General features: G+C 41.5%; 1 protein-coding gene across 2 annotated transcripts; it reads right to left on the bottom strand.

Moving 5' to 3' along the window:
* Window positions 1–290: 290 nt before the first annotated feature.
* On the bottom strand, window positions 291–26,863 carry MMD (monocyte to macrophage differentiation associated). Of its 2 annotated transcripts, XM_058560617.1 has the most exons (7): window positions 26,635–26,861; window positions 19,028–19,109; window positions 15,640–15,800; window positions 12,395–12,469; window positions 10,651–10,752; window positions 8,458–8,527; window positions 291–2,181 (listed from the first exon to the last, which is right to left on the bottom strand). In XM_058560617.1, the coding sequence occupies exons 1-7, from the start codon at window positions 26,658–26,660 to the stop codon at window positions 1,981–1,983; spliced, it is 717 nt and encodes a 238-aa protein (XP_058416600.1). In that variant the 5' UTR covers window positions 26,661–26,861; the 3' UTR covers window positions 291–1,980. The 2 variants fall into 2 exon arrangements, with proteins under 2 accessions (XP_058416600.1, XP_058416601.1); XM_058560618.1 differs by lacking the exon at window positions 10,651–10,752 and having other exon boundaries at window positions 26,635–26,863.
* Window positions 26,864–27,565: the final 702 nt, after the last annotated feature.

Below are 27,565 nucleotides of genomic sequence, written 5' to 3'. Positions count from 1 at the left end.
TGCTAAAGATATGTCATTTATAGAATTTATAATCTTTAGGCCCCAACTAGTATATTTTAAACTGAAAATGTGTGTTGATTTTAATGTTTGAGCTGGCTATGGCATTTCAATTATTAAAAAGTGACTAGAAAGTTCTAGATGACAGGGCACATTTATTTTTCTTCCCATCCTGACTTTTCAAAAAAAAAAAAAAAAAGCTAGTATATGAATTACAAATGCTGGATGAGCTCAGGCTCTCAAAAATGCATTATCATTTTCACAGTCATCTAATTTAGAGACAGTGGAGCAAATCCAAGTAACAATTTTATTCTAGTCTACAGCACAATTTTTTACATACATTTTAGTGGTTTTGACAGTGTTACTTTTGAGTAGACTTCAAATGAATCTACAAAAGTTAATATATTAAAAATAAAATAATACACAATAAAACAACAGGCATCTAGATGTTCAGAATCATGCAGAAAGGGGTGGTCTGGTTGGCATTATCACTGGGTACTTTGCCTATTTAAGAATTCACCAGTAAATACCAGTTCTTCTGTGCCTCATTCCCATACAATTCACCAAAATCAGAGCATTCTAAACATACACATACAAAATAAACCCTCTTTTAAAGCCAAATCAGTACAAAATTTCAATGAATGAGACTAAATGTATCATCAAACCAACAATTCCATTGATCAAACCCATTACTAGAAAGTAGTCGATATCAGCACCCAATCTAAAGGCAGGGTCAGCTCATTTATGAAAACACCAACAAGAGATTAACCAACAAAACAACTAATATGTTAATCTTAATATAAGACACTTAGGGAAAACCAAAAATAATATATTAAATATCACTCCACTGAGCCAGGATATAACCCATGGACCACCGACACATGAGTTTCTGTCAAACAATGCTTTAAATATTTTTCTATGAAAAAGAAAAGTATATCAGGAGATGCAGAGGAAAGGCAGAAATGTGAATTCATGCATCTAGTTTCATAATTTAAAATGAATATCAAATTGATAATATAAAGCTAAGTGACGATGACTTAACTGTCGGGCACCAGACAGACAATACCACTGTTCACTGTAATTCGTAAGTCTCTTCAGTTTTCAGTGGATGGCCAACCCAATAATATTCTCATAATTCAGATGGAATACTCATCCACTGTTTTCAGAGACCCTGAAGAAAACATGACAAAGGCAAAGAGAAAAAGTTGAATTTTCTGAAAAAGTTGATGATATCAAAATACTTGTCCATCATTGGTAAACCAAACTAGGTCAAGTAGATGGCCCAAAGCAGCACAGAATTCAGAGTCAGAGGCTGGCAGAAAAGTTTGGAAAACTGCAGTTTTTAAAAATTGGCAATTTCTCCATGCTTAATAAAACTATCAGAAGAGGTATAATGTTCGTTTGTGGAATGTTGACAGCTTGCTGCAAAAATTCACATGGATGAGGAAACGCAGAGATGCGCTTCAATGAAATATTTTTTAAAAATTTACAAAAAACTAAGGTTTCTATTTAAAAAATAACCATGTTATGCCAAGATGAAACATGGTAAAAGTAGTGTAAGTTCTGTCCATGATTCTTTACACAGCTAATGGGAAAGAGATAGAAATAATTTTCTCTTAAAAAGGAAGATTTGTTATTGCACTGACTTTTACAACCTGACTTAGTAATTTAGAAAAATCATGTAGTAAAATCTGTAAAATTAAAATACAAAATTCTGGTTTGTAAACATCAGTTGGCCAAGTCTATCCAGAGTCCTTCATGATAGTGGAATGGAATGAATAATTAATTCACTACCTTATTTATTTGCTGTGAGGGGGAAAATTCCAGAACACAGCCTTTATACTTTCACAGTAATTATATTCAAAAGATATAAAGAAAGTCAGTGCAGTTGTCTTCTTTTTCTCTGTGCAATTTTCGGCTCTTACCCCACTCCCAAGTGCCATAATTGAAATAATACTGGTTTGGAGACCTAGTACAGATTGGTCATAAATGGCGCATAAAGTCTGTAGGGCTTCGGTAAAGATATTTCCAAATGGCATAGTAATGCACTGCAGCTGCCGTGGCCACAAACAGGTGCCAGATGGCATGGGCAAATGGAATTATGCCATCGCTCTTGAAGAACACAACTCCCAGGCAATAAATTAAGCCCCCACAGGCAAGTTCGTGAAGTCCATCGGTGTTATTCTGTCAACAGAGGAAAAAAAGAAAAAGGTTTTGATGTTACGTTGATGTGACAAGCTAAAGAGATAACTGCAATTCCCCCTAAGCCTCCTGATTTTCTAGACAATGAAGCGGCTCTGCATGGACAGAATCCTGACCTGTAAACATGAACTAAACTTAAAAGTCTCTCAGACATCCACCGGGATTACCCTCTGAGTTGACTGTCTTGATTTGACCAAGCAGTAGGGTTACAGGTCCCACAGTGACAAGCAGCACTTTCTGCTCATCTATGGCCTGTTGAAGCAGACTGCAACTGCATCATGACACGGTAGTTCATTTTAATAAAGTACAATCCCTGGCTTTCATCTTCCTCTTTAAAAGCTCTCCTCCCTACGAGGCACACCCACGCCACTCCATTTATAATTTACATCTCAGCCACAGTCTTCTCTTCCCTTTGTCCTCCTCAAACACTGTTCTACACTGATTGCTTTTTTTTGTGACTTTCCCTGCTTGTGTGAACTTGCAGTTTCCTTACGGCTGACACAGGAAAATCTTAGCTAGACGTGACCTCTGAGATCAGAGATCATATGGTACAACATACTTCCTAACCTTCTAGACGTTGCCAGGCCTTTTTGTCCCTGAGCCTGGGAGTTTCTTAGCTTAGCAGGAAGTTAACAGTTGTGTGTACTTTAGCACAAAAAGGAGAATTTTTAGGCTGCTTTTCATTTTCAAAGACCTAGGCCTACCTAGAAGATTAAACTGGGTTGTATGAGTGAGAGGGGAAGAGACTAGAGGCAGGGCTTAGGAAGCTGATGAAACAAGTCAGTCCCCTGCATTCCTGGGGATAGGAATTGAAAGGTCTCGGGTTCTGAAGGGTGGGTGGAAACCTAAGCCAGAGGGTGGCAAGGCCTTGCAAGGGGACAGGTGTGTGAGTGTCCCAGAGGCCTGGGCACTGATGAGCCTTGGAGCAGGTCCCTGTGGCCAAGCCCAGCAGGGAGCATGGGGAAGCTCTAATGCAGCCTCCTACTTGAAGGGGCCCCTGGGCCTGGGCCAAAGCAATGGCAGCAATGGACGACCAGGAGCTAGGAACCAGGAGTGAGGATCTAGGGCCACAGGTAAGGATCTGTCCTATTTTCAAAGTTCACATAAGTCCCACAGTTTTTGTAGGGTCAAAAGGTGAGGAAGAAGCCAACCCAAACTGACTAATACCGGATTTCTCATTAACCTTGTAAGATGAGACTGAGCCAGATTTATCTTTATTTAAAAAGTGAAAAAAACAAAACAAAATAAAAATACCATATATTACTTCCTAAGGTTATAAGGCAATTAATATCCATTAATTATAAAAAATTCTCTGTGTACATGAATTAGGGGTATTTTTCTAGAAGAGGGTTAAGGTTTTCATCAGATTCTCAAAGGGGCATGTGACCCCCAAATGGTTAAGAGTCCCTCATCTAAAACAACCTGCCTATTCTAGAGACGAAGAGTAAGGCCAGAGAAGTGAAGTAACCTGAACAAAGTCACATAGCTGGTCACTGCCCCAGAAGATACCACTCTTTGTTCGTTCTGCTAAAACAATAAGCGAGAGACCAAACCAAGCACACAGGCCAGTTTTGACAAACATTCTGTTGATAGATAGTTCCTCACGATACCACATTTACCTTATCAACTTTCAAAGAACCAGAACAGAGTTAATCCTAAAACAAACCAAACAAAAATGTTTCTTCATTATCAACGTCTTTATCGAGTTACTATGTACCAGGCACCGTTTAAAGCACTTCCAGGGCCGGCCCCGTGGCTTAGCGGTTAAGTGCACGGGTTAAGTGCACGAGCTCTGCTGCTGGCGGCCCGGGTTCGGATCCCGGGCGCGCACCGATGCACCGCTTCTCCGGCCATGCTGAGGCCGCGTCCCACATACAGCAACTAGAAGGATGTGCAACTATGACATACACCTATCTACTGGGGCTTTGGAGGAAAAAATAAATAAATAAAATTATCAAAAAAAAAAAAAAAGCACTTCCATGTATTCGCTCATTTAATCTTCACAACCCTAAATTAGGTACTATTAAACCCTCAATTATCCCAACTTTACAGATGAGAAAACTAAAACACAGAGAGGTTAAGTAGTTGCCCAAGGCCACACAGCTTTTAGATGTCACAATCAGATTTGAACCAAGGTGGCCTGGTTCCTGAACTTACATTCATTTTTGGGGGCTGGGGGGGAAGAATGATTAGAAATTGATAATTAATTTAGAGTGTAACACATAGATCTTAAGTGAACAGTATGGGTTTTGATAAATGCACACCCTTATGTAACCCATACCCCTACAGAGATACACAACTATCCCATCAGCCCAGAAAGTTCTGTGGTACCCCTTCCCAATCCTGGACAATCCCTTCCATCAAGGCAACCATTGTTCTTATTACTATTGCCACAGACTAAGTCTATCTGTTCTAGAACTTCACATAAATGGAATTATACTGTATGTACATTTTTGTGTCTGGCTTCTTTTTTGCTCAATGTAATGTTTTTGAGATTCGTGCATGTGCTTGTGTATATTAAACATTCATTCCTATAACTTAGCATTCCATTGATTTATTTAACGTAATTTACCGATTCTTTCCATTTTGGGGCTATTACAAATACAATTAATATTTATAGTGTTTTACGAGTCTTTTTGTAGATATATGTTTTCGTTTCTGTTGGGTAATACTCGTCAACTCATAAATGTACACTTAATTTTATAATAAACTACAAAATAATTTCTGAAGCAGTTATACCATTTTATACTCTCCCCCAAAATGAATTAGGGTTCCAGTTATTTCACATCCTTGACAGCATTTGATGTTGCCAGTCTTTTTAATTTTAATCATTCTACGGGGTGTGTAGTGAAGCACACTGAGGTTTTAATTTTCATTTCCCTGATTTCCCTGATGATTAATGATGCTGAGCACTTTTTCAAGGGCTTACTGGACACTTGTATATCTTTCTTTGTGAAGTGTCTGTTCGAGTGTTTTACCCATTTTTATAGGATTGGCTTTTTATTATTGATTTGGAGTGTTTTATATATTTGGGATACATGTCCTTGGTTAGACACCAGGACAAAGCAAATATTTTCTCCTGGTCTGTGGCTTCATTTTCAAGTTCATTAATCTTTTCTTCTGCAGTTTCCAGTCTGTTGTTAAACCCCTCCAATAAACTTTTTTCTTACTATAGCATAGTTTTCAGATCTAGAATTTCCATTTGGTTCCTTTTTTATAGTTCCATTTCTTTTCTGAGATTCCTCATCTGTTCATTCATCCTTCTAAAGTCCTTGTATGTTAATCTGAACATCTGTCATCTTTGGATCTGTTTCTATCGAACTGTTTCTCCTTATGTGTGTGTGTGTGTCACATTTTTCTGCTTCTTGCTTATCTACTAATATTTCCTTGGATAGTGGATGCCAAGCTGTTAAAGAGTATAGATTTTGTTGTCGTCCTTTAAAGAATGTTGAGTTTGTTCTGGTAGGCAGTTTATTTATTGGAAAATCAATTTTATCCTTTCGAGGTTTGTTTTGGGGCTTTGTTATGGCAGTTCCAGATCAGCCCTCACTCAAGGGCTAGTCTAGCTCTTCTCCTAAGGGGTGGCCTTGCTAGGGTCAACAGAATACCTGAGTTGTTCAGCACGGTCTCTCCACCCCTGGCTGGTTAGAACTCTCATATCTCCCAGCACTGGGCACCTTCCGGAATCTCCATTTATCTCACAGCCTTCCGATAGCTCTTCTCGGCCAGGGCATGCAGAGTCTTGCCCTGCGCAAATCCAGCTTAGTATTTGGGCAAGGACTCAGAAAATGCCTTTGTAGATTTCTGGAGACTTCTCTCTGTAAGACTCCCTACTCTCCAGTATCCTGCCCCAAAAGTGCAGCTGGCTTAGCAGCTGAAATGCTGATTTCTGTTTCCTCCACCCAGACTGCTGCTCTCTGGCTCCACTTTCTTTTGTTACAGTTTGGAAAGTGTCCCCGGGGAGACAACTGGGGTGAATTTGAAGCTTATCTTTTGGTTTCTCTTCCCTCAAGGATCACAGACCTATACTGTCTGTGTCTAATGCCAATAAATAATTGTTTCATATACTTTTTCCAGTTTTATAGTTCTCTATGGCAACAGGATAAGTCTGATAACCATTATTTTGACCAGAACCAGAGCTCTGAGTCTTCGCTCATACTGTTTCTTTATTAGTTCAGAGGGGTTATGAGGTTCTTTTTTTTTTTAATTTTGGTGAGGAAAATTGGCCCTGAGCAACATCCACTGCCAATCTTCCTCTTTTTGCTTGAGGAAGATGATCTCTGAGCTAACATCTGTGCCAATCTTCCTCTACTTTGTGTATATAGGATGCCACCACAGCATGGCTTGATGAGTGGTGCGTAGGTCCGCCCCTGAGATCAGAACCTGTGAACCCTGGGCTGCCAAAGTGGAGCGTGCGAACCTAACCACACCACCGGGCTGGCCCCTATGAGGTTCTTTTTGATCTGGTCTCTGTCTAGCTCTCCAGCTTTATCACAAGACTTGTGCTATCTGCATAATTACCCACTTCATGCATATATGCATACCCAAACAGGCACATACACTCACAATCCAAACAATGAACTATTTTCAATTCTTCAAAGATTCTAGTGCTTTCGTCCTCTCCAGGGCTTCCTTCATGTTGTGTCTTTATCTACACCACTTGTATCACTTGTACTATCTCTCGGCTCCTATCTGTCTTTCTGAAACAGCTTAAATATAATTTCCTCTGGTATTTCTGTCATGTGCTCCCATAGCAGCCTACACTTTCTCCAGTCAAAGACACTTAAAACTTTATTATAGTTTCTTATTTAATAAGAATTGTATTTTTCTGCTTGACTCTAAATTCTATGAGGGTAGTATGGGGATTACCCTGTTTGATTATTATAAACACTGTACCACTTGTCAAAATGTCAATTAGAGATTCAGGCTAGTAAAAATACTGGATAAACCTGCTCTTATGATCCCCCGAGGGGATTTACTTCAAGTTCTACTCTAACGATTGGTAACCTATCCACATAGACTTTGCTTATATTGCTTTGGGCGTCCTGAATAGCCCTTTGACTATACAGCCTTCAAGGCAGATTGTCTCATTTCAGTCATCCACTCCTCTCCTCATCATTCCCTGTTGTCTTTACCATCTAAACTCTACGTATTTTTGGTGCTAGGTAATTCTTAAAGCCATCAAAAACCTCATATCTCAAAGAACACACTTTGTTGCATTCTCATAAGACATAGCCTCTGAAAAAACATAAGCAAACCTGTAACTCTTAAACCTTTTACAGGTGTTTTTATGACCATGGCAAGAATCATGTACAGTAAAATTACATTCTTACAATGTGCCTATGAGCTCAGGGGTGAAATTACAGGTATAATTCTTCTGACCATTGAAGGCTGAGAAGAGAGTCCAAACTAAACACCTTGTGACTTTCTTAATTAATATAGTGGCTAGTGCCAAAAAATGTAGCATATAAAACACTGGAGCACACAAGCTACAGGCACCAGTCACCAGTTGGATGGGATCGTGGGGTTGTAATGATCTATTTTTGTTTCAAATTGACAGATATACATAGATTTTTCAACAGTAATTCAATGTGAAAGAGAGTTCAAAATATATACATGCAACTGCCTACCACAGGTAATGTTACACTCTCACCCATAAAAGTCCCACAAATTTTCAAGCAAAGTTATAAAAAAAACACTTTCCTGAGAAAAGGAAATAATATGACTTAAAATCAAGTGAAAGGAAAAGTAAAACTGAAGAGATTTGAGAAATATCCAATAAAATGTTGAACCAAATGACCTTTTAAGGTCCCTCCAATTCTTAAGATTGAAAAAGTTGGTAATGTATATTTTCTTCATCGTAAGAAACCTCAAATTTTACCCTCTTCCATGGATTTAGGGTTAAGACACTAAGTAATTTATGTAGAAATACCTACCTTTGCACAATCTCACAGCTCTTTGGGAGAAGGGTGGGGGTGGGGTGGATCACAAGGTTATCCAAAAGAAACTCATACAGAAGATTACCATATGGGAAGAAGCACACCTAAATGTATAATTTCTCCAAACCATAGATAGTAGCTAGTACAAGTTGCTGGCACTTTGTTACTTACATACTTTTTCTTTTGAGTCTCTAGCTAATGGACACCGTCCTAACTTTAGAAAGAAAAGCTACATATTGCATCTTTAGACATATTAAGAGTCCCAGCAATTGCAAAGAAAATAAGGTGAAGTAACTAAAATTATGAAGTCACTTCTTACCATTGATGTCACCACCAAGGCTGGAGAAAACCCCATCGTAAGATAGAAAAAGAGTTCAACCACCTTATACCTGCAGGATAGAAATGCAGTTAATTTATCTACTCCTACAACACTGAGACCATTTCCATACCAGTTTTTCCTTTTGAAAAAGAAATGTAAACTCTTAACTATTTAAATGAAATGTATTTTCCCAGTAGGAGACCAGTAGGCCTGTAACTAAAATACTGTCATTGAGTAACAATGAACTAGCATTCCTTTCAGGACTGAAAAGGCATCCAAGTCCACATGCTACCTGGAAAATATTTTCTGCCAGAAGTAGTTATCATCGAATCCAATCCACTATGCTTTTCCCCCTTCTAATCCGAGGGTGTTTGCCTTCCAATCCATAGCTTTAAGAAACTGAAATTATGAAGATAGACAGGGATGCCACTTGGGGCCTGGTTTCTCAGTGGCAAAGGAACAGAGCCCCAAGGAGCAAAGGGCATGTATTTTTGTTTGCCTCTTTATTTTGCATCTACCCACAAACTCCAATTTGTAAGGCTTCTCACATTAGGCTATAGAATGTCTGAAAATGCTAAGAAACACGGTGTATTGAAATTCAACTTACATTTCTGCCAAGTTAAACTAGACTATCTTCCTCACAGGCAGGGGCCAAGTTTTATTCACGTTTGGATCTGCAGGGCCTAGAACAGCACCTGGCACAGTTTAGGTAATGTCCCTAATATCTGCCACACCGAATGGCCCAGGGTGACTCACACCCCATTCTCAGTGTTTTATACTCAAAGTCCACCATGAAGTAACATATCAAGGAGCTAGGGAGGAATAGGAGCGTGGGTGTGGTTTACATTAGAAGGCCTGGAATAGGAGGAAGGATAGTTGTATTACTTTACTTTCTACTTTATCCAAGAATATAAATTAGGGCTTTGAATCCGAGAAGCAAACTATTTCCTTGGATTTATATATACTGTACAACACCACTCAGAATTGCTAATTATCGTCAAAAATGCATTTAAGTGAATTTCGAATTTAGAGAGGTTAGTGAAAACTACCATTTTCTTCTGAAAAGAGAAAACAATTGAATACTCTGTGATAAACACAAATTATGTTCAATTCCGAGAGCCATTCGGCCAACCACAATAGATAAAGAATTTAATAAACTGTATCCAATGACAATGATTTCATGGTTGTGAGTTTCTCAAACTTAGGCATGTGAAATAATGAAAAGAGCTACGGAATAGGAGTTAGGACACTTGGGTCCTAATTCCAGATGAGTCACTAATTAATGCATGTCCTAAATGTTCTCATTTTTTTTCTTTTTTTTTTTTGTGAGGAAGATTAGCCCTGAGCTAACATCTGATGCCAATCCTCCTCTTTTTGCTGAGGAAGATTGGCCCTGGGCTAACATCCATGCCCATCTTCCTCTACTTTATATGGGACGCTGCCACATCATGGCTTGACAAGCGGTGCCTTGGTCTGCACCCGGGATCTGAACCTGCAAACCCAGGGCCGCCACAGCGGAGCATGCGAACTCAACCACCACGCCACGAGGCCAGCCCCTAAATGTTCTCATTTTTTAAGCATGAAGCTGGATAAGACGACTTTGAAGGTCTCCTCTAGACGTAAGATGCTAAATTTCAATAAGCTTTCCTTTTTATCTTGTTTAACACTTCTGACTAAGAGCTACAAATAACAGGTTTAAAAAATTGTGCCCCATGGTTAGGATATTAAGAGTTTAGATGCCCTTCCAAACATCCCCTTTCTCAGGAGTCCTAGTCTGGAACATCTTCTAGGTTCCTATCTAGGTAAGTGTTGTACTGGGCGCTTCGTATCTATTCTCTTCAATTTCATAGAAACATTGACAAGCAGTTATTTTTCTCACGTGATAACTGTGTATCACAGAGGATAACGCCAGTCTACCTGAGGATGTGAAATGAGGTCCAACTGACTCTAAAATGATGGTCCAGCTTGTCCCTCAACTACATCACACCACACAAGTGCCTTCATTTCTTTCTGCAGCAATCTATCCACTAATAATGAATACCAAATGGTTTTGAAAATTTGTTAAAAACAATATTTATTCTATTTATGTATTTCTACTATTTTGAAGTGCAAATATAAGTAATTGTGTTGTACTGTAGATAAAATTTAGGCAGTTAATTTTAAAACTATCAAATGTAAATTATTTTCTCTTACTTTTCATGGTAGAGAAATACATAAATGGTTCCTCCAGCTGCCATGAGCCAGATAAACCAACGCATATGAGATGCCAGGGGTCCAAGTTCACGGAGATTTAACCTAAAAATGTAAACATGACAACAAAGAACAGAAGTGATAAATGAAGGGAATTCTTAGAACCTGTGTTTTCCTCTAGTCTTGAAAACTGGGAGAGCAAGTACTAGAGTAAGACCAGGAAGAAAATGCACTCAACACGCCATGGAGTTATTTGGGCAATTTGGGTAAAATTAATAACTCAAAGACAAAATTGTCAGTCGACCTTTAAGACTCAGAATTAGTTCCAACGTGGTTTAAAAATAGAACGTAGAAGTGAGTCCCATCACACCTGTGGTACCGACAACTTTCCTTATTAGGCAGACTGCTGTAGAGGTTGCTTGCCTTCTTATTTCTGATAACGTATTTAGGAGCAGATTGCTTACAAAGCTTAATGAGAACCCTGAACAAACTCCTGATCCAGGATCACATACTCATAGTGGATAGCTAATACACAGGTCTCCATTATTAATCTCTCTGCCAAGAAAGAACATGAGAAGAATCAGCCCAACATATGTTATGGCAGACATTTTGTTAGAATTTAACCATGGACTCTTGAGAAGCCTGCATTTTAAAATGCTGCAAATTCATTTGTACTAAATTCATACTAAGAATAGATAAGAGAAAAAAACAAATGTTGTTCTGCTTGACTACTACTACAAAATTAATATTTCCAAATGGCAAAGGTACCACCTGCACGTCGGAGACTACATATGAACAAATTGCCTACTGTAATACGATTCCTCAGCCTACATTTAAAATTTTTATTTACTTATTTCAAATTGAGGTATACTTCACAAAAGCCTTTAAGTGTTCTCACTCCAATATGATGCAGACCTATAATTTAGTAACAGGTGATGGGGAGAGAAAGCACTTACTTCTTACTCCAACAGATAATTAGGTTTCTTTTGAATGACAGATGCTGCATTAGTCAGAATCTAGAGGCCTGCTATTTCTAATGACTGTAGTAGTGATGGCATAATAGGAATTTCTGAGTGTTTAAAACTGGACAATGTCTTGACAGAGGAAAACTAATGTTTCTTTAATTATGGGTTTCACAAGAACAAAAGATTCTATCTGACCAATACCAAAAGGGCAGGAAGATGAAGGAAATTGAATTGAATACCGGATAGTTTAAATAGCTAACTAATTTGGCTAGTCCTTTTAATTATATAGCTAAAGAAGTGAGAAATGTATTCCATATATATAGTAGCTACTCTGCTATGAAGTGAATTGAAGACAAACAGTATAAATTTCAAAAGTGAGCTTGTTTTCCTCATACATATTTATAGCATTTCCACTTAAACAATTAGATGTTCAAGTATTCTGAACAGCAGCAGAAGTACATAGAAAGAATACGGAAAGCAAAGGTAATGTATTTCAAAAGTGAGTGAGCTACCTATGCACAAGTTGATAGCATTTCTCTTGAACAATCCAATGCCAAATACATATTCTGAACAGCAGCAACATCCTCCCCTTAAAATACACAATCTGACCCAAGCAAATCAAAATGGAAAGAAAAATGCATGTTATGTATGTGTGTCGAGGGGAAACGGGTGGGGTGTATGTATGGGGGCTGAGGACAGGGAGAGGAAGAAGGGAGGAAAGGAGGACTGAGGAATTCTATCATAAAAACACTATCTTCAAAAATAGAAAGACTGTATCTTACCATGGAGCATAGGAAGCAGCAATGAAGAAATAGATGACCATTCTATCACACATGTGAAAACAATGCTCCACTGTCCTAGTGGGGAGAAAAAAAGTTAGACAAAGTTTTCAGAAAACTTTCAGACTGAAAGTATGGGTTATCATTCTACTATGTTTCAATTTCCACTCTTGTTCTAGTTTCTCATGGCATTTATAACTTGGCCTTCAAAGTCACATAGCTATTTTTTTTTTTTTTGTGAGGAAGATCAGCCCTGAGCTAACATCTGATGCCAATCCTCCTCTTTTTTCTGAGGAAGACTGGCCCTGGGCTAACATCTGTGCCCATCTTCCTCCACTTTATATGGGATGCCACCACAGCATGGCTCGACAAGCAGTGCATCGGTGCGCGCCCGGGATCTGAACCGGCGAACCCCGGGGCCACCGCAGCGGAGCACATGCACTTAACCGCTTGCGCCACCGGCCGGCCCCTCACATAGCTATTTTTAATGATATGAAGCCGCAAGTAAAAGCTTTATATTATTTTTAAGATTGCACATACAATAGATACTTACCACGTATGAGATACAGGGACAGAACCTCACAATAATCAGAAACTCCAAGGTGTTTAAAATAAACAAACAAAATCTGTCTTTTCTGATGTCTTCCATTTCTTTTAGATCCTAGCTAACAGGAAAATGAAATTCCTTGAGGGCAGACCACCCCTCAACTTCTATCACGTGCAGGGCACGAAGTAGTACACATTTCCCGAAGTCACATTTTTCATGTCTTTTTAGAATATCTTTAAAGAAGCCTTTACTTCAAATAGCTAAGTGTAGACAATAAGTTGTAATAAACTAATTTAGGAACAGCATTAACAAAAAACAAAAAAAAAAAATGGCACGTTTGCTGCAAGAGGGTAGCCACTTGGATTTCTAAGCAAGTTCCTCCTTCCAAAACTGACAAGTCGGGAAGTGTAAAAAGATCTGGCTCACTGAGGTCTAGCCACAGAATGGAGAAGACAGAATCCCCCCTTTACTGAGGTAATTCAAACGTATGAATGTACTGCATTGTCTTGAATCCATTGTCAGTGTTCAAGGGGTAGTAGCTATGATTTGGTGGAGCACTAGTATTAAATTTTTGCCTCACACACACACACAGTATGAACCAAAGCACGCTGAGGATGTTTTAGTCATGGTTAGTGTTAGTGAAGAAGTGAAAAGAATTTAGGTCGCAGGTCTAAAAAAGCGAAAGCTTCTCAAGCTTGACTGCATGTCAGAATCACCTGGGGAGCTCATAAAATATAGTCATGAACTCCAGTCCAGAAGATTCTAATTTAAAAGGGCTAGCTGAGGAGGGAGAAGATGGAGGAAAGAGGAGAATATTTTTTTTAACTTCTGAGATGATTATGATTCTTAGCCAGGTTTGGGGCCTTTCTAATTCTGCTTTCCAGATTGTTATGCACTGTTACAGCAGGTAAAGGCAGACCTGCAATTTTATTCAAGATCTGCCACCCACCTCTCTGGCCCTCACTTTCCTCACAGGTAAAATAGAAGTAATACCATATTACTTCTCTATCATAGAGTATGTGTGAGCATTAAATGTGTTTAGCACAGCACCTAGCACATGGTATGTACTCAATAAATGCTAACTCCTTTCCCTCTTTTATATAAATTAAGGCTATACTTGGATATTTAAAAAAAAAATAATGCAGAGCAAAAATCCACACGTGGCTTATGATTCTAGCAGTGCTATTTCAAGGTTCAAGAGAGTCTGGTTTCTATTACACTTTCTTGTCCAGCCCCCAGTAGGGAGGCTCTGTATACTGGAGTAAGCATCTACAACTCTTTATTGATTCCAAAACCTAGACATCAAAGCTGAGTCAGCTGAGGCAACCACAAGCATGGGACTGTGCCAAGAAGATAATGAAGTGCTCTGGCCTCTGGGCTCTGCGACAGTGCGTTCTGAAGAGCCAAGACAGGTACTTGTGAGGCTCTCTTGTGAGCGTCCCAGAGCGCCCTTATGATTCAATGCTGTGCCTTTATTTTAAGCCCAGGGAACCGTCACCTCACAGGCAAAGCTATAAGCAATATTGTGAAGCATGTGGTGAAAAAGCCAAAGGACTAGGAGTCAGAGGTCCTGAGATGATCACATTCTGCTGGTATCAGTGGCTTGGGCACTTCTCTAGCCTCAGTTTCCCCAGGTGAAAATTAGGGATCATCTAATCCAAACCCCCTAAGGATATTTCCAGCTCTAAAACTCTATGATTCTGCGTGTGAAGAAACCAGTAATCATTATGTAAATCCCAAATCCTGTTCTGAAAGAAAGCATTCTTAATATTAGATTGTTTAAATAGTTTGAGACTTTTTGGGACATTCCATAAAATCCAAAAGCATATTCTACTATTATTTTAAATCACTCTAAGTCTGCTCTGAATTCTCTTTTTCTGAGAAGAAATTTTGCCCTTTTGGGTTGTGCAGAATCTATTTCATAAGGAACTTATTCCCACCCAAATGGCGTGCTGCTCCCTTTGGATTCCTCCAATTAACACTTCACTCAGAGGAGGAATGCTTTTATGTCCTTCTCTTGGGAGGTTAGGGACCATGGTATTGTCTGGAAAGTGCCTGAAAGCTAATAACAGCAAAATATGTGAATTTTGTTTGAATAGATATCTAGGACCTAATTCTGAAAGCTGAACTTCCAAAATAGTGAACTCAAGCTGTAGTATACCTCCTTACATCACTTAGTGCTAGAGTCTTTTACAATTTTCAAATAATTTTCACATGTATTATCTCATTCACCTATCACAATAACCCTGAGTCAGGCATTATCATTCCCATTTTAGTGATGAAGAAACTGAGGCTCCATGAGGTCAAGTGACTTATGCAACACTTAGTGGCAGGGCTGGACTCTAAGCCCCATTGCTGACTCCCAGTTCAGTACCTTGTCAGTACCCCACAGCTGTCACACTCTCACAGTATCTTTGGTGTGCTTGATACAACTGGAAAATAGGTCTCAGGATTTTAAGTTGTATGTCCTGGGGAAGCAGGGCAATTCTGTTTGTGGTATCTGAGCAAAGGCCTGCTTTCTTAGATACATAGGAGGGTCCTCCAACTCTGTCCAATCCATAGAAAATTTCCTGAATAATGCAAAAGCATTATAGCCTACAAGGCAGGAAAATGTCTACTCTGCCTCACCAGACCAAAACTAGCCACTCGGAGGCTAACCCGAGTGAACTATTCTGTTGCAATAGCGTGCCATTCACTGTACCTTAAGTGGCTCTTTTTCCATGATACAATGTGAAATACTGTGGAAACGATGAAGAGGGCACAGAGGCCCATTCCATAAATCCACGCTGTTATCTTTTCCCAGCAGTCATCAGACAACCGATGGAGGAGGGCACTGCCCACGATGGCCGGAACAATGAGGAACTGAAGGAAAGGCAGAGAAAAGTAAATCTCCTAGGTTTTAATGAATTGAGACCTTTGGTAAAAATACATAAGTTTACCAGGGAAAATTTTAGAAAGATTATTTTAAAACAAACGTTTGCCTCTCCTGGATAACCACAACAAGAGCCAGGTAAAGTTGTCGGTTGCTGCATTGGAAGCAGGTACTGCTGTTCAGAGCCCACACCTACTCAATAATTTTAAGAGACCAGAATCTTAGAGAGAATTTTGCTTTCTGCACCATATTTTATACTTCATATGGACACAAATTCCAGTGTCTAGTCATATCAGTATGACTATCACTAGAATAAACATTTTATACTAACAGACACACTCAGGAGAAATAAACTACTTTATCAGATGCTAGAATAAGCATACCTGGCACAGAATGCAAACTTTAATACTCTTATCTTTTTTTTCCCCCAACACCTATTTTTGCCCTCTTGCAACAGAAGACTAAATCCCCTAGACAAGACGGGCATTGAATTTTCAAATGCTGAGGTTTTCATTGGCCCAGATGAAATGAGAAAATTAAGAACAGTAAACAATAAAGTTCTTATAAAATAGAATTTAAAAACAGAATTTAATTATTTTGAGATTATGCCCATCCTACTTTTTCTTATTAAAGTATCCTCTCTTTAATAAAATGATGATGATGGACATTTTGTTTTGTTTGTTTTAGAAATTTTACTACTCTCTGAAATTCAAAAACCAAGGATACAGTTTATTAAGATGACCTTTTTTTTTTTTGTCAGGGAGATCGCCCCTAAGCTAACATGTGTGCCAGTCCTCCTCTTTTTTTTTTTTTTTTTTTGCTGAGGAAGACCGGCCCTGAGCTAACATCTATTGCCAATCTTCCTCCTTTTTTTCCCTTTTTCTCTCCAAGGCCCTAGTAGATAGTTGTATGTTGTAGTTGCACATCCTGCTAGCTGCTGTATGTGGGATACCGCCTCAGCACGGCCTGACAAGTGGTGCGTCGGTGCATGCCCGGGACCTGAACCTGGGCCGCCAGCAGCAGAGCAAGTGCACTTAACCACTAAGCCACGGGGCCAGCCCCCGAAGATGACATTTTCTATTCTAAAAAATTAACATGGAGGTTTTGTCAATTTTTCCTCTTACTTTGTCTTTTACTAGTGTTCCTTAACTTGTGACAGATCTAGAAGAGATAAGTTAAGGAATTATTCAGGTCCATCTCAAGCAAAGATTATTCCTAAAGGTGAGCTGTGCATCTCAGTAGCCAAACTATTATACTTAAATGCTCAACACCATGCTAAGTAATAAGCACTTCATTGACTGCTCTTACTGGTTCCTAGTATGAAAACTATCAAGGCACTATTTTCATAATTTTTATCAGTGTTTTGCAGTTGGTAAACGGAGAAAATAATGGATGTATACTGGAGCCATGAGTGAAGAGGCCATATAAACTAACTGCTATTCAAACTTTTATATTCCTTATATCCTAATCCTGATCTAGACTTAAATACACATGCATGTGCGCGCGCGCACACACACACACACACACACAAACACACACGCTTATTTTCTTAGGGGCCTGTGGGCAACGATTATCTTCAGAAACAATTTTACTTTTAGCTCTATTAAATTCATTGAATATTTAGTCAAGAATAAAAGATGGAAACCCAGGCTGGTAAAGGAGACAATCGAATTGGGCTGTGCACTCTTTAAAACCAAGTTTGGACTGCAAACATTTTGACCCTCTGTGTTGTGAAGCTCGCTTCACATGAGTGTGTCATTAAGGCAAAGCCAGGGGTCAGCTCAAGTCTAGAGAATTCCACTAAATCCCTCCTGTCTCCAGAATCTACCCCAGGGAGACTGTCCACTAGAGCCCAAATTTCATTACTGAAGCCCTTTTACGGAATCCAGGGCAGGCGTGTCAAGTACTAACTTTTTTCTAAAGAAATTTTAACAAGATTCCAGCATATGAATTATTTAAATAAAAATCTTTTTTAGCACCTAGGGAAAAAGGACACCCAGCGATAAATTAGTATGATGTTTCAGTATTACCAAGTAATGTCTGAAGACCACTATTACAATACATAAAAGAGAGGCTTTATAAAGTTTGATTTATGCTAAGCAATGACCAAATGGCATTGTTCTATTAGATTATAAAGAAATCCACCAAAAACTAGTTTATTCTGGGTTTATTTGGCATCATGGTTCCTTTACAGAAAACATCATGACTATTCTTTGGCGGTAGGGGGTTGGGGGGCGCGTTAAAGAAATGAAAGGCACAACTTAGTTCAAGCAAATTTTATTTTAATGACATATGTATGTAACCTACATATTGTACCAACACTGTCTAAAATAAATTAAAGCAGCCTGTTCTAAACACTCTTCACTAAAGGAGTAAATTGGTCTCCTCTATTTCTTGTCTTCAGACTGTATCACCAGCCACCATTTTTCCCTCAAAAGTCTCACTAAATGCAACTTTCAAAGGGAATATGAAATCACACATCAAGAGAAATTTAAAATGACACAAGAAAATGCCAATAGTATGACACTAATAGGAAAACTATGAAAATATGTACATATTCACAAATGCCACAGTCAAAAAGAAGAAATGCACCAAATTGTTAACAATTTATTTCTGAGTAGTTTTGTTTTTCTTATATATTCTTCAATATTTTCTAAGTTTCTTATAATGAGCATGTTTTACTTTTATAAGGAAGAAAAAAATTAAGAATTTAGGGATCAAATCAGCTTTTTCTTCAACAATATGGAGTAACATCTGCTCTGAGAAGCACTGCCCACTGTTGGGGTGGGGAGGATGCAGCTACCTGTTTCAGAGGATCACTTAGTAAAAAAACACCTTTCCAACAAACTATGAACTCTCCTTGCCAAATGAGTACAGCTGACTGTCTTAAAAAAGCGATTCATTTCATTCTAGAGGTGACAGTCTTCATAAACAGTTTTCCTACAACTCAGGTACTTACTATTATTATCCTTTTAAAGAAGATCTTGCCAGACAAAGCAAGTCCAGGATGGACAGAGCTGAGTGTAGGCTGGAGCACTCAGTCTCTGACATGCTCACAGAGATTCTGGTGACATGACCCAGCACTGATACCCTGGTAGGTAAGGTCACAGAGATGGCTAAATCCAACCACTTGGGCTGAGGTTACTGGAGATAATTGCCCCTTCCTCTGACCAAAGCCCTTCAGGAAAGATGAAAAAGGCAGAAAAATTATACTCACTGCATGTGTGTAACAGTTAGCAGCATGTTCATAACAAGTTGGTTTGTAGCGGCCATTGGCTGGGGCCCGGTGGTTCATGAACCTTTGGAAACAAAAAGACATCATGTGAGAAAAGCTCGAAGCCTGTGAAGAACAATGGGGAAGCCTGCCAATGGTTGTCCGGTCTGTTCTAAATGAAGAAGCGACTGCTAGAAATACCTAGTTATGGGAACAAAACCAAAGCCACCAAACAGGTGTGAACTGAGCCAACAGCAGTGGTCCTGAACCAAATGCCCCAGTTTATTGGATTAAGTATTCTTTCAGTCTATTAAAAAAAAAAACTTCTACCAGCCAAAAGCAAACAGAAACCAGCCCCTTCAACTGGTACCACCCCCCCAAAACTATATAAAAAAAATTAAAGATAAAAATGGGCACAACCAAATCTTAAATCGTAACAGAAAAACATCATAAGAATTTTTCTAAACTTTACAAATGCAGGTCGCTGCCATTAAATGAAAAGGGATACAATATATTTGAAAGGTTTCTATTTTCTCTCTCAAAATTTATAAAGCTTTATACATGTAGATCTTTAAACCCTACATCCCATGATTAGCAGCCTATCCAACCAGTTTCCCTATATTGCATTACCTGTTCCAGATGGCCAAATAAATGATACCTGGCTGCTTGTGGGCCAGCCACCAAGAGGTACGTTTTCACCTGCATTCTTCCTGAATTAAGAGTTTGCTTCAAAACCCAAATATATGACTAGGACCTGATACTTCAGCTATAAAATTCATATATACACACAAATGTGTGTATGTATCTAAATACCAAAATCTATTACACATATAGACATGTGCCCACATTCTATACTTGCTTTGGGCTAACTTGGTGGCAACCAGCAATCCTACAGTGAAAAGCACCAATACCATCAGACCTGAAGAGATGAACGTGTCTTCCATTTGTGTGTGGGTGAGGATCCCCCCAAAACCAACCCATAGCCCTGCCATGTTTCATGAAGGATTCCGGTTTAGCGTGTCTGTTCTCTGGAAAAAGGGAGATAGAAACTCAGGAAGATAAAAGAGCAGCTGCCTAAAAGAAGCAGACGCAGAGAAACAAACGGACGTGAGACAGCACTCAGATCTCAGCACTCAAGCTGCATTCCTGCGCTTGGAGCCTGCATGATGTCAAGAGGCTTTGCACTATAAATTATCCTTTTGCTTGAGCTAGTTTAAGCTGGGGGGAGGGCGATTTGTTATTTGCCACTAATGAGTTCTGACTAGTCACATCTTATTAATTAACACGATGAAAAACGGTACCACACTGAACCAAATGGCAGAGCCAGGTTGTCAAAAATTGGCTAAAACAAATGGTCAAGCCATTCTAAACAGTGCCCAGTTTATTAACAAAAGACTACCACTTTCTCCCTGAATTAAGAAGAGCCTGTTATCCTTAGAGCAAATAAATAAAAATAAAATGGCAGTCTCTATTAATCCAACATGGAGAGTTCAGGTGGAAAGTCCACTGGGGAATGAATTTGGGACAATGAATATATTTCACTTGGACTACCAATGGGTTAGCTATCCAACTAACTATATTGGATATAGTTGATATATATTGGATATATACTGGATATCCAACTAACTATATATCCAACTAACGTGCAAAATATATATTGAATAGAATTCACCAGATGTCCGGAAAACCGTTTAAGAGAACATGGAGTTAATTCCTTCACAATTTATCCAAGCTATTCTCTCACACAGATAAATAAATCTTTTCTCCTCTGATAATCCTTTAAATAATTTTACTAATTTCTTAAGGGACAAGAGTGTTGCTATACAGCTCTTATTAGTAAAAAAGAAAATAATTATACTCTTGGGAAGAATGCTTTAAAAGCGTCCCAAGCATTCAAGAATCTACTACGTCATTACCCTGAGACATAACAACAGGGCTATGAGAAGCATACCCTATTAGGAATTGCAAAGGGTAAAGAGCAGGCTCCAAGATGGTTGAGGGTAGATGCAATTGAGAGTGCTCTGTGTGGGGAACAGTGAGTGAGGTTTGTCTTCCCACCACCAGGCTGCAGCCTAAAATAGCAATTTATATCTCTGGCAGCCCAATCTAAAAATAGTCAGGCCGTTACACAGCAACACGGATAGATTTTCACATTTTCTCCTAAAAGCAAAGAAGCTGGGTGCCATGTTTGTGACTGCTTAGTTCCTGCCCACCTGGAATCACTCAGGTTAAAAATAAACTCGAAGTCGTAGAGAAAAACATCCCACCCCTGGTGACTTAAGGTGGGCTCTCGTTATGGACAGAGCCAAATTTGGGCAATAAGGGAAGAGCAGCTATGCTAGAAGCAGAGCACTGTCTGGGGCTCAAGGGATTGACAGCACAACTGTTCCACTGGGAAACTGATAATGCGATTTTTCCATTTCTTTCTGATCTGCCGGGGTACAATCAAGCCTCGATTTAGCCTCCTGAAGAAATCACAAGGAAGAAATCATATCACCTAAGACCTAAACGGAAAAGCAGATGTAAAATGCAATTCAACTCCCCCACACTGAGCCTCTTCTCTTTCCCCTGCAAAGAATGAGGAAGGTTCTCAAGTGTTATGGAAAACAGCACCCATTTACGGGAGACACCCCTAAGGCAAGTAACACCACGAACGGTTCCCCAGTGCTAGAACAGAGTATCCAGCATGCTTCGGAGGGTCTGCGGGGAGTTGATTTAGTCCTGAGTATGGGAACCACGCTTAATAGAGCTATTAGTTAGTGAGGGTTTGGTCATTCATCACTTTCTCTTTCAACACTCTCTCTTGCTTCCCCTTGGCCCAGTGTCCTTATGCTCTCCCCGCCATGACAGAATTTCAAAACTATGGAGAGAACAGATAGGGACTCACAGGGGACACTCCTCAGCACACTTTAAATGTAGCCCATAGCACTGTGCCTTCAGAAAGTAAATCTACAACCCATCAGCAGATCTCAGAGGCCCAAGATTAAATCCCAGAACTTGTCCTTATTCTTATGTGTTCCTCATTCTCCAAATGCAATGATGTCCATGCTTCCTTCAAAATATATTCCAAATCAGTCCACCTCTCTACAGTTCCACCGATCCTACCTTAAATCAAGACATCGATGTCTCTGGTCTCTGGTCTCGAAAAATACAAAGTCTCTTAACCGCTCTCCCTGTTTCTTCGCATACGGACTCTCTTCTTTATACAGCAGCTGCAATAGTCTATTAAAACTAGCTCACACCACACACCCCAACCCCAGCTTAAACCTGTCTTTGGATTCTCAAGTGCTTAGGATAACACTGCAACCCCTCAGTGGCCCACAAGCCCTATTTCTCCAGCCTCGGGTGCCACCTTCCTCTCACTTTCCACCCTCCAGCCACACCACCTCCTTTCTGCTCCTTAAACCACCAAGGTCTTGTCTGCCTCATGGCAATGGCATTTGCTGTTTATTTCTGCCTAGAACATTCTTTCCCAGAATGATCAGCTTTCTTCTCTCACCAGTCAAGCTCCGCTCAAATGTCACCTCCTCAGAGGGTTTCCTGACTGTCCCACCTAAAGTATCACTTCAGCCTTCCCCACCCCACCAGAGCCCTTATCACAATTAGTAAGAATCTATTTAAACTTGTTTATTTTTTATTTCATCCTTTCCCCTGTAATGTGAATTCCATGAAGGCCTCTTGTCCACCACTTCATTTCCAACCCCAAGTAGAATGCCCAGCTTGTTGCTGGAGCTTAATAAATAAGTGCTGAATGAATGGAAAGACAGACATTCCGGCTGCTGCTGAACTATTTTATCTTAACCGAGAGATGTTCCATCGCCAATTAGTTTCACTGGGGATTCAGCAGGTTCTGTATGTAACAGAGAAACCAGCGGTCTTGGAGCCAAAAGAACCGGAATCTCATGAAAAGAAAATTCTTAAAGGCCAAGACCATGGATATTCCAAGGGCTCCTTCAGCATCACCTGATGGGGCAACATAAGCTGATCCCTGTGCACAGCATCTTATTATTAGCTCTCCTTTATAAATGAGCATGATGTTCAGGAAAAGTGTCCACTGCTAGAGGCAGTAATACTGTTGGGGGACATTTAACTTCATTATATAATAAGGGAGAAAACATATATAAGGAGACTGCTCCATGCCTATGATTCAATGCTCTGAGAACGTGGACAAAAAGACAACAGGCAGTCCTGGAAGACTTCCTGATGCTTTAGAATAAGATGCTTTACCACATTTTCAATTAGAAGCTAACCAGTGGTCACGAGGCTGGGGCTGAGGAAAAGACCGCCCTTTTCCTTGGATTTTTGGTTGCCAGGCTGGAGAAATAAGTATGCACCAACAAGATAACAGTAGAAGCTCTGTGGGTCCTAGGCCTCTACACTGAACATACATATGTTGTGGTGTGGGCAGGGAGACAGAAAGAGGTGAACTGGCAGCATGGGTGGTGGAGAGGGACAGGAAATTGAACTCTTGGGCCTGCCTCTTCCTAGGTGTGTGTTTATGGCAAGTTCCCCTCTAGTCTCCAACTCTATTTGCTCTTCTATTTAATAGGTATAAAATTTGTCTTCCAGGATTACAGTTAAGGATGAGATGAGTAATATACAAATACTCAGACCCTGCCCGGCACAGGTAGGCCCTCAATAAATATTAGCAGTTATTCTAATCAGTCAGATGCGCTGTGAAAGGGAGAGAATGACTGTGTGTGTGTTAGGCGGGAGACCCAGGTGTGGCAGGGATAAAACAAGAGAGATAAAATACGCTCTGTGTTTCAGGGGGATTTTTCATATCCTAAGCTTTCTGAGAAGCCATGCATGCATAAAGCCCTCCACTTAGGACAGTGGGCTGTCTCCTCACAGCCCTGCTCCAGGGAAGGGGCAGAACTCTGGAACTCCGGAAGTTGATCCAAAGCCACAATGAACACCAAGTTTCCATTGTGAACAAACCAACAAGGTGTTCAGGTTTTCTTATAATTTAGGCATAGCCACAAACTATGGCCTAATGAAATGTTTTTATTGCAATCAAATGTGCTTCAGTTGAGTCCTGATAAATCTATCACAGGAGCACATGTGTTCAAATACTGCGTGTCCCTTCCTCCAGTTCCTCTGTAATTTACCTACCTGTAACTATCATGAATGCTCAAAAGATGTATAATGAACACTGCTTTAAGAGGTACAGAATAGTACTCTCAACATTTTAATGTGTGGACCACAAAAAACCAGGACTTTTTGTTTTATTACTTTTTATTTGCAGGCTTTATATCCAAGTTCAAAGTGACCCTTAGAAATATCTTTCCAATTTAGCCTATAATAGAAAAACAAGAAGTTATGGGATCATTCCATCTTCAAAGAAAATCAGGGTAGGTCTAGATGTCATTAAGAAAATAACTGTTAAATATCCATTGTTATTGTGCAGCCACTGAGAAAATTACAAAGTCTATGCCAGCGCAAAAGAAAATGCCTGCATTTTTCGCTTTTAAATGAATGAAGTAGAGCACAAAATCACATTATAACTGTGATAATAAGGACCGAATAGATTAGCGTCCAGCAAAAAGAAGATAGTTCAATCAGCTGAGATGGTAGGATCCTAAATGAAGTTTGGTTTTTTTTTTCATTTCTCTTAACACTTTTTTAATGTTTGTGCAACATATAATAAAACAGGCTCTTTTTTTTCTTTCTAGAGAGGATTTCAAAGGATAGGAAAGAAATACAAACTCTTTTTTTTGGTTCTTGAGGAAGATCAGCCCTGAGCTAACATCCATGCCAATCCTCCTCTTTTTGTTGAGGAAGACCGGCCCTGAGCTAACGTCTATTGCCAATCCTCCTCCTTTTCTTTTCCCCCTTTTTCCCCCAAAGCCCCAGTAGATAGTTGTATGTCATAGTTGCACATCCTTCTAGTTGCTGTATGCGGGACGTGGCCTCAGCATGGCCAGAGAAGCGGTGCGCGCCCGCAATCCGAACCCGGGCCGCCAGTAGCGGAGCGCACGAACTTAACGGCTAAGCCATGGGGCCGGCCCCGAAATACAAACTCTTAATCAAATAAGAAAGGGTAATTTCACAGAATATTGCCACTGTTCTCTGAAAACAGGAAGAGCACAGATGTGCAGAGAAGTAAAACCAAGTCAAACAAACCACATGCACAGGGCTTTGCCAATCATGCCCGAACACATGCTACATTCTCCCTTCAGACTCTCCGTGCCTGACTTCATGTTCTAAAGCCAGATAGCACGGTTCCTCTTTGCCTTTAGAAGCACTGATAAGATGTTCCCACTGGGGGAACAGTGCCAGGCATTCAGCACACCCCGAGGCAGGAGCAATATTCATAAGTTGTTAAGCCAAGTCTTCAAACGGATGGCCCTCCTGATGGCACAGTCCACCACAACTCTTCCTATGCATTTTTGGCTCCTCTACCCTTTGGGACCGGTGGGGGAATGAGACAAGCATAATGGGTGAATGGGCAACAAGGGATTAGGGAGCTGGAAAGAAAAAAAAGTGCACTTTAAATGTCTGAAATAAAAGGCAGTGCCCAAAAACTCAACAATAATCTCCTTAGTAGGTTTCATGCATTCCTTTTCTTCTCTCAAATTCCCCCTGTCACTGCACACTAAGCTAGCCTGCTGGTGAAGGTCTGGGAGTGGGGACGGCTGCCTGATTCAGACAAAGGGATGGAGAGTTACCACAAACACAGGAGAGGTGAACTTTCACCCACTTAAAAGGAAGAATTAGAAAAAAAGCCCAGAGCTTCCTCTCTGAACCATGGGCCAGTCTCCATCCACTGCTAGATGGCAGAGACCCAGAGTCGGGATTAAGGCCACGGTGCCTCTCCAGATTGGTGTTCCCACCAGCTCTCCAGCGAAAGACCGGCCGGCTAGCCTTCCGGTGGCGCCTCCTGGGTTCCTCCTCCCCGGTTCCCAACACAGGCGCCTCGACAGCAGGTCTCACCACCGGAAAGCTAACCTGCCCCTCCGCAAAGCCCAAAATAGCACCGCCCTGGGACGCTGAGCCTGAGAACCAGCAAGTACCGGACGTGGCCAGGCAAGGCTAAAGCAGCGGAGCGTGCCTCAGTTTCCCTATTGCTAGGGCGGTTCACAGACAAAGCACCTAACATGTCCAGCACCCCCTCTTTACCACAAATCTCGCTGCAGAGCGCAACAGCCACCCGGGGCCCATTCCGCACACCCGGGGAGCCCCCCACGCCGGGGATAAGAGGTGGAGGCCAAAGCCGGGGTCGGAGGACCCGGGGGCGGCGCCTGCAGCCGGGGTTCGGGTCCTCAGAGCAAGCAAGAGCCCAGCCTGGATGGAAGACGGGAGGGTGAAGCCGGGTGAGCAACGGGATCTCCTGGGAGGAGGGCAGGCTCCGGGTCCGGGGTCTGGGAAACGGAGGTCTACAGATCGCGAGGGGGAACCAGGGTCGAGCACGAGATCCCGGTCCTCGGAGGAAGGGGATCGCCCAGGGACAGCAGGGCTGGGAATCCCCCGGGAGCTGGTCCCCGGCCAAGGTGCCGGATCCACGGGGGGATGGATCCAGGTGAGGAGCCGGGACCCACGCGGGAGGAGGCGGGATCCGGGACTCGCTCCCGGCACGGGTGGCGGGGCGGGGGCGCCATCCCTCTCACCGCTGGAATCGATTCTTGAACCGCATTGATCCTCCGCTCCTCCTCGCGGGCCGGGAGCTCCGTCTCGTCAGCGCCGGCGGCCGGGCGCGCGGCCCTCATGGGCTTGGGCTGCTCCGGAGGCCGCCCGCGTGCCCGGCGGACCGCTCGGCGGGGCAGGGCCGGAGTGGGCCAGGCCGGGGGTCGGGACAGGGCCGGGGCCAGACCCGGCGGCTGGGGGCGGGAGGGAGGCCGCTTAAACGGCCCGGTCGCCTCCCGCCTCCCGCCTCCGGCTCCTCCGCCCCCGGGCGCCCGCGCCCCGCCCCGGAGCCCGGCTCCACCCCCGCCCGCTCGGCCCGTCTGCGTGCTCCCGCCTGCCAGCGCGTCACCGCGCCGGGCGGCCAATCAGCACCCCGAGCGGCGCGGCGGCAACGCTGCCTTCCATTCCCGCGGGGCCTGGGCGGAGGGGCGGGGCCTCGCGGCGGAGGGAAAGACAGCGGGAAGGGCGGCGCGCTGATTTAAGGGGTCGAGGTGGAACGTGAAAACAGAAAAGGCGGGGGGTGGGGAGAGGACGAGCAGTTCTAAAGGAGGAGATGAGGCGAGAATCTCAAAAGCAATGGTGAAGAAAATAGCAGCAAACAAGCACCCCTGTCTGAGCTCTAGTCCTGGCTCTGTGTCGTTCATCCATGCTTCACCCTTCGTTTCTCCATCCCTCCGTTCATTTATTCCTTCATCATTTTGAGGGTCAGCTCTGCCTAGGCTATTGCGCGAGGCTGCGAAGCAGATTTAAAAACCTTTCCTTGTCCGTCATACGTGGAGGTTGAAATCACTACGGCATCCTCTAACTCTGAGATTCCATGAGAACCACAAAAACAGGTATCCTCTGCAGGGATCCTTTTATGTTGTCCTCCAATTTATTTATTTATTTTTATCCGAACAGCTTCCAAATAAACCA

Source organism: Diceros bicornis, chromosome 18, assembly GCF_020826845.1.
Source record: "Diceros bicornis minor isolate mBicDic1 chromosome 18, mDicBic1.mat.cur, whole genome shotgun sequence".
NCBI lineage: Eukaryota > Metazoa > Chordata > Mammalia > Perissodactyla > Rhinocerotidae > Diceros > Diceros bicornis.
This window is presented reverse-complemented; position numbering and strand designations above follow the sequence as displayed.

Coding starts and splice junctions, on each gene's coding strand:
- MMD (XM_058560617.1), bottom strand. CDS start 26,660: ATGCGGTTCAAGAATCGATTCCAGCG. Junction 19,110..26,634: donor TTCAAGAATCGATTCCAGCG/GTGAGAGGGATG, acceptor TTGTTTCCAAAG/GTTCATGAACCACCGGGCCC. Junction 10,753..12,394: donor GCTGCTTCCTATGCTCCATG/GTAAGATACAGT, acceptor TTACATTTTTAG/GTTAAATCTCCGTGAACTTG.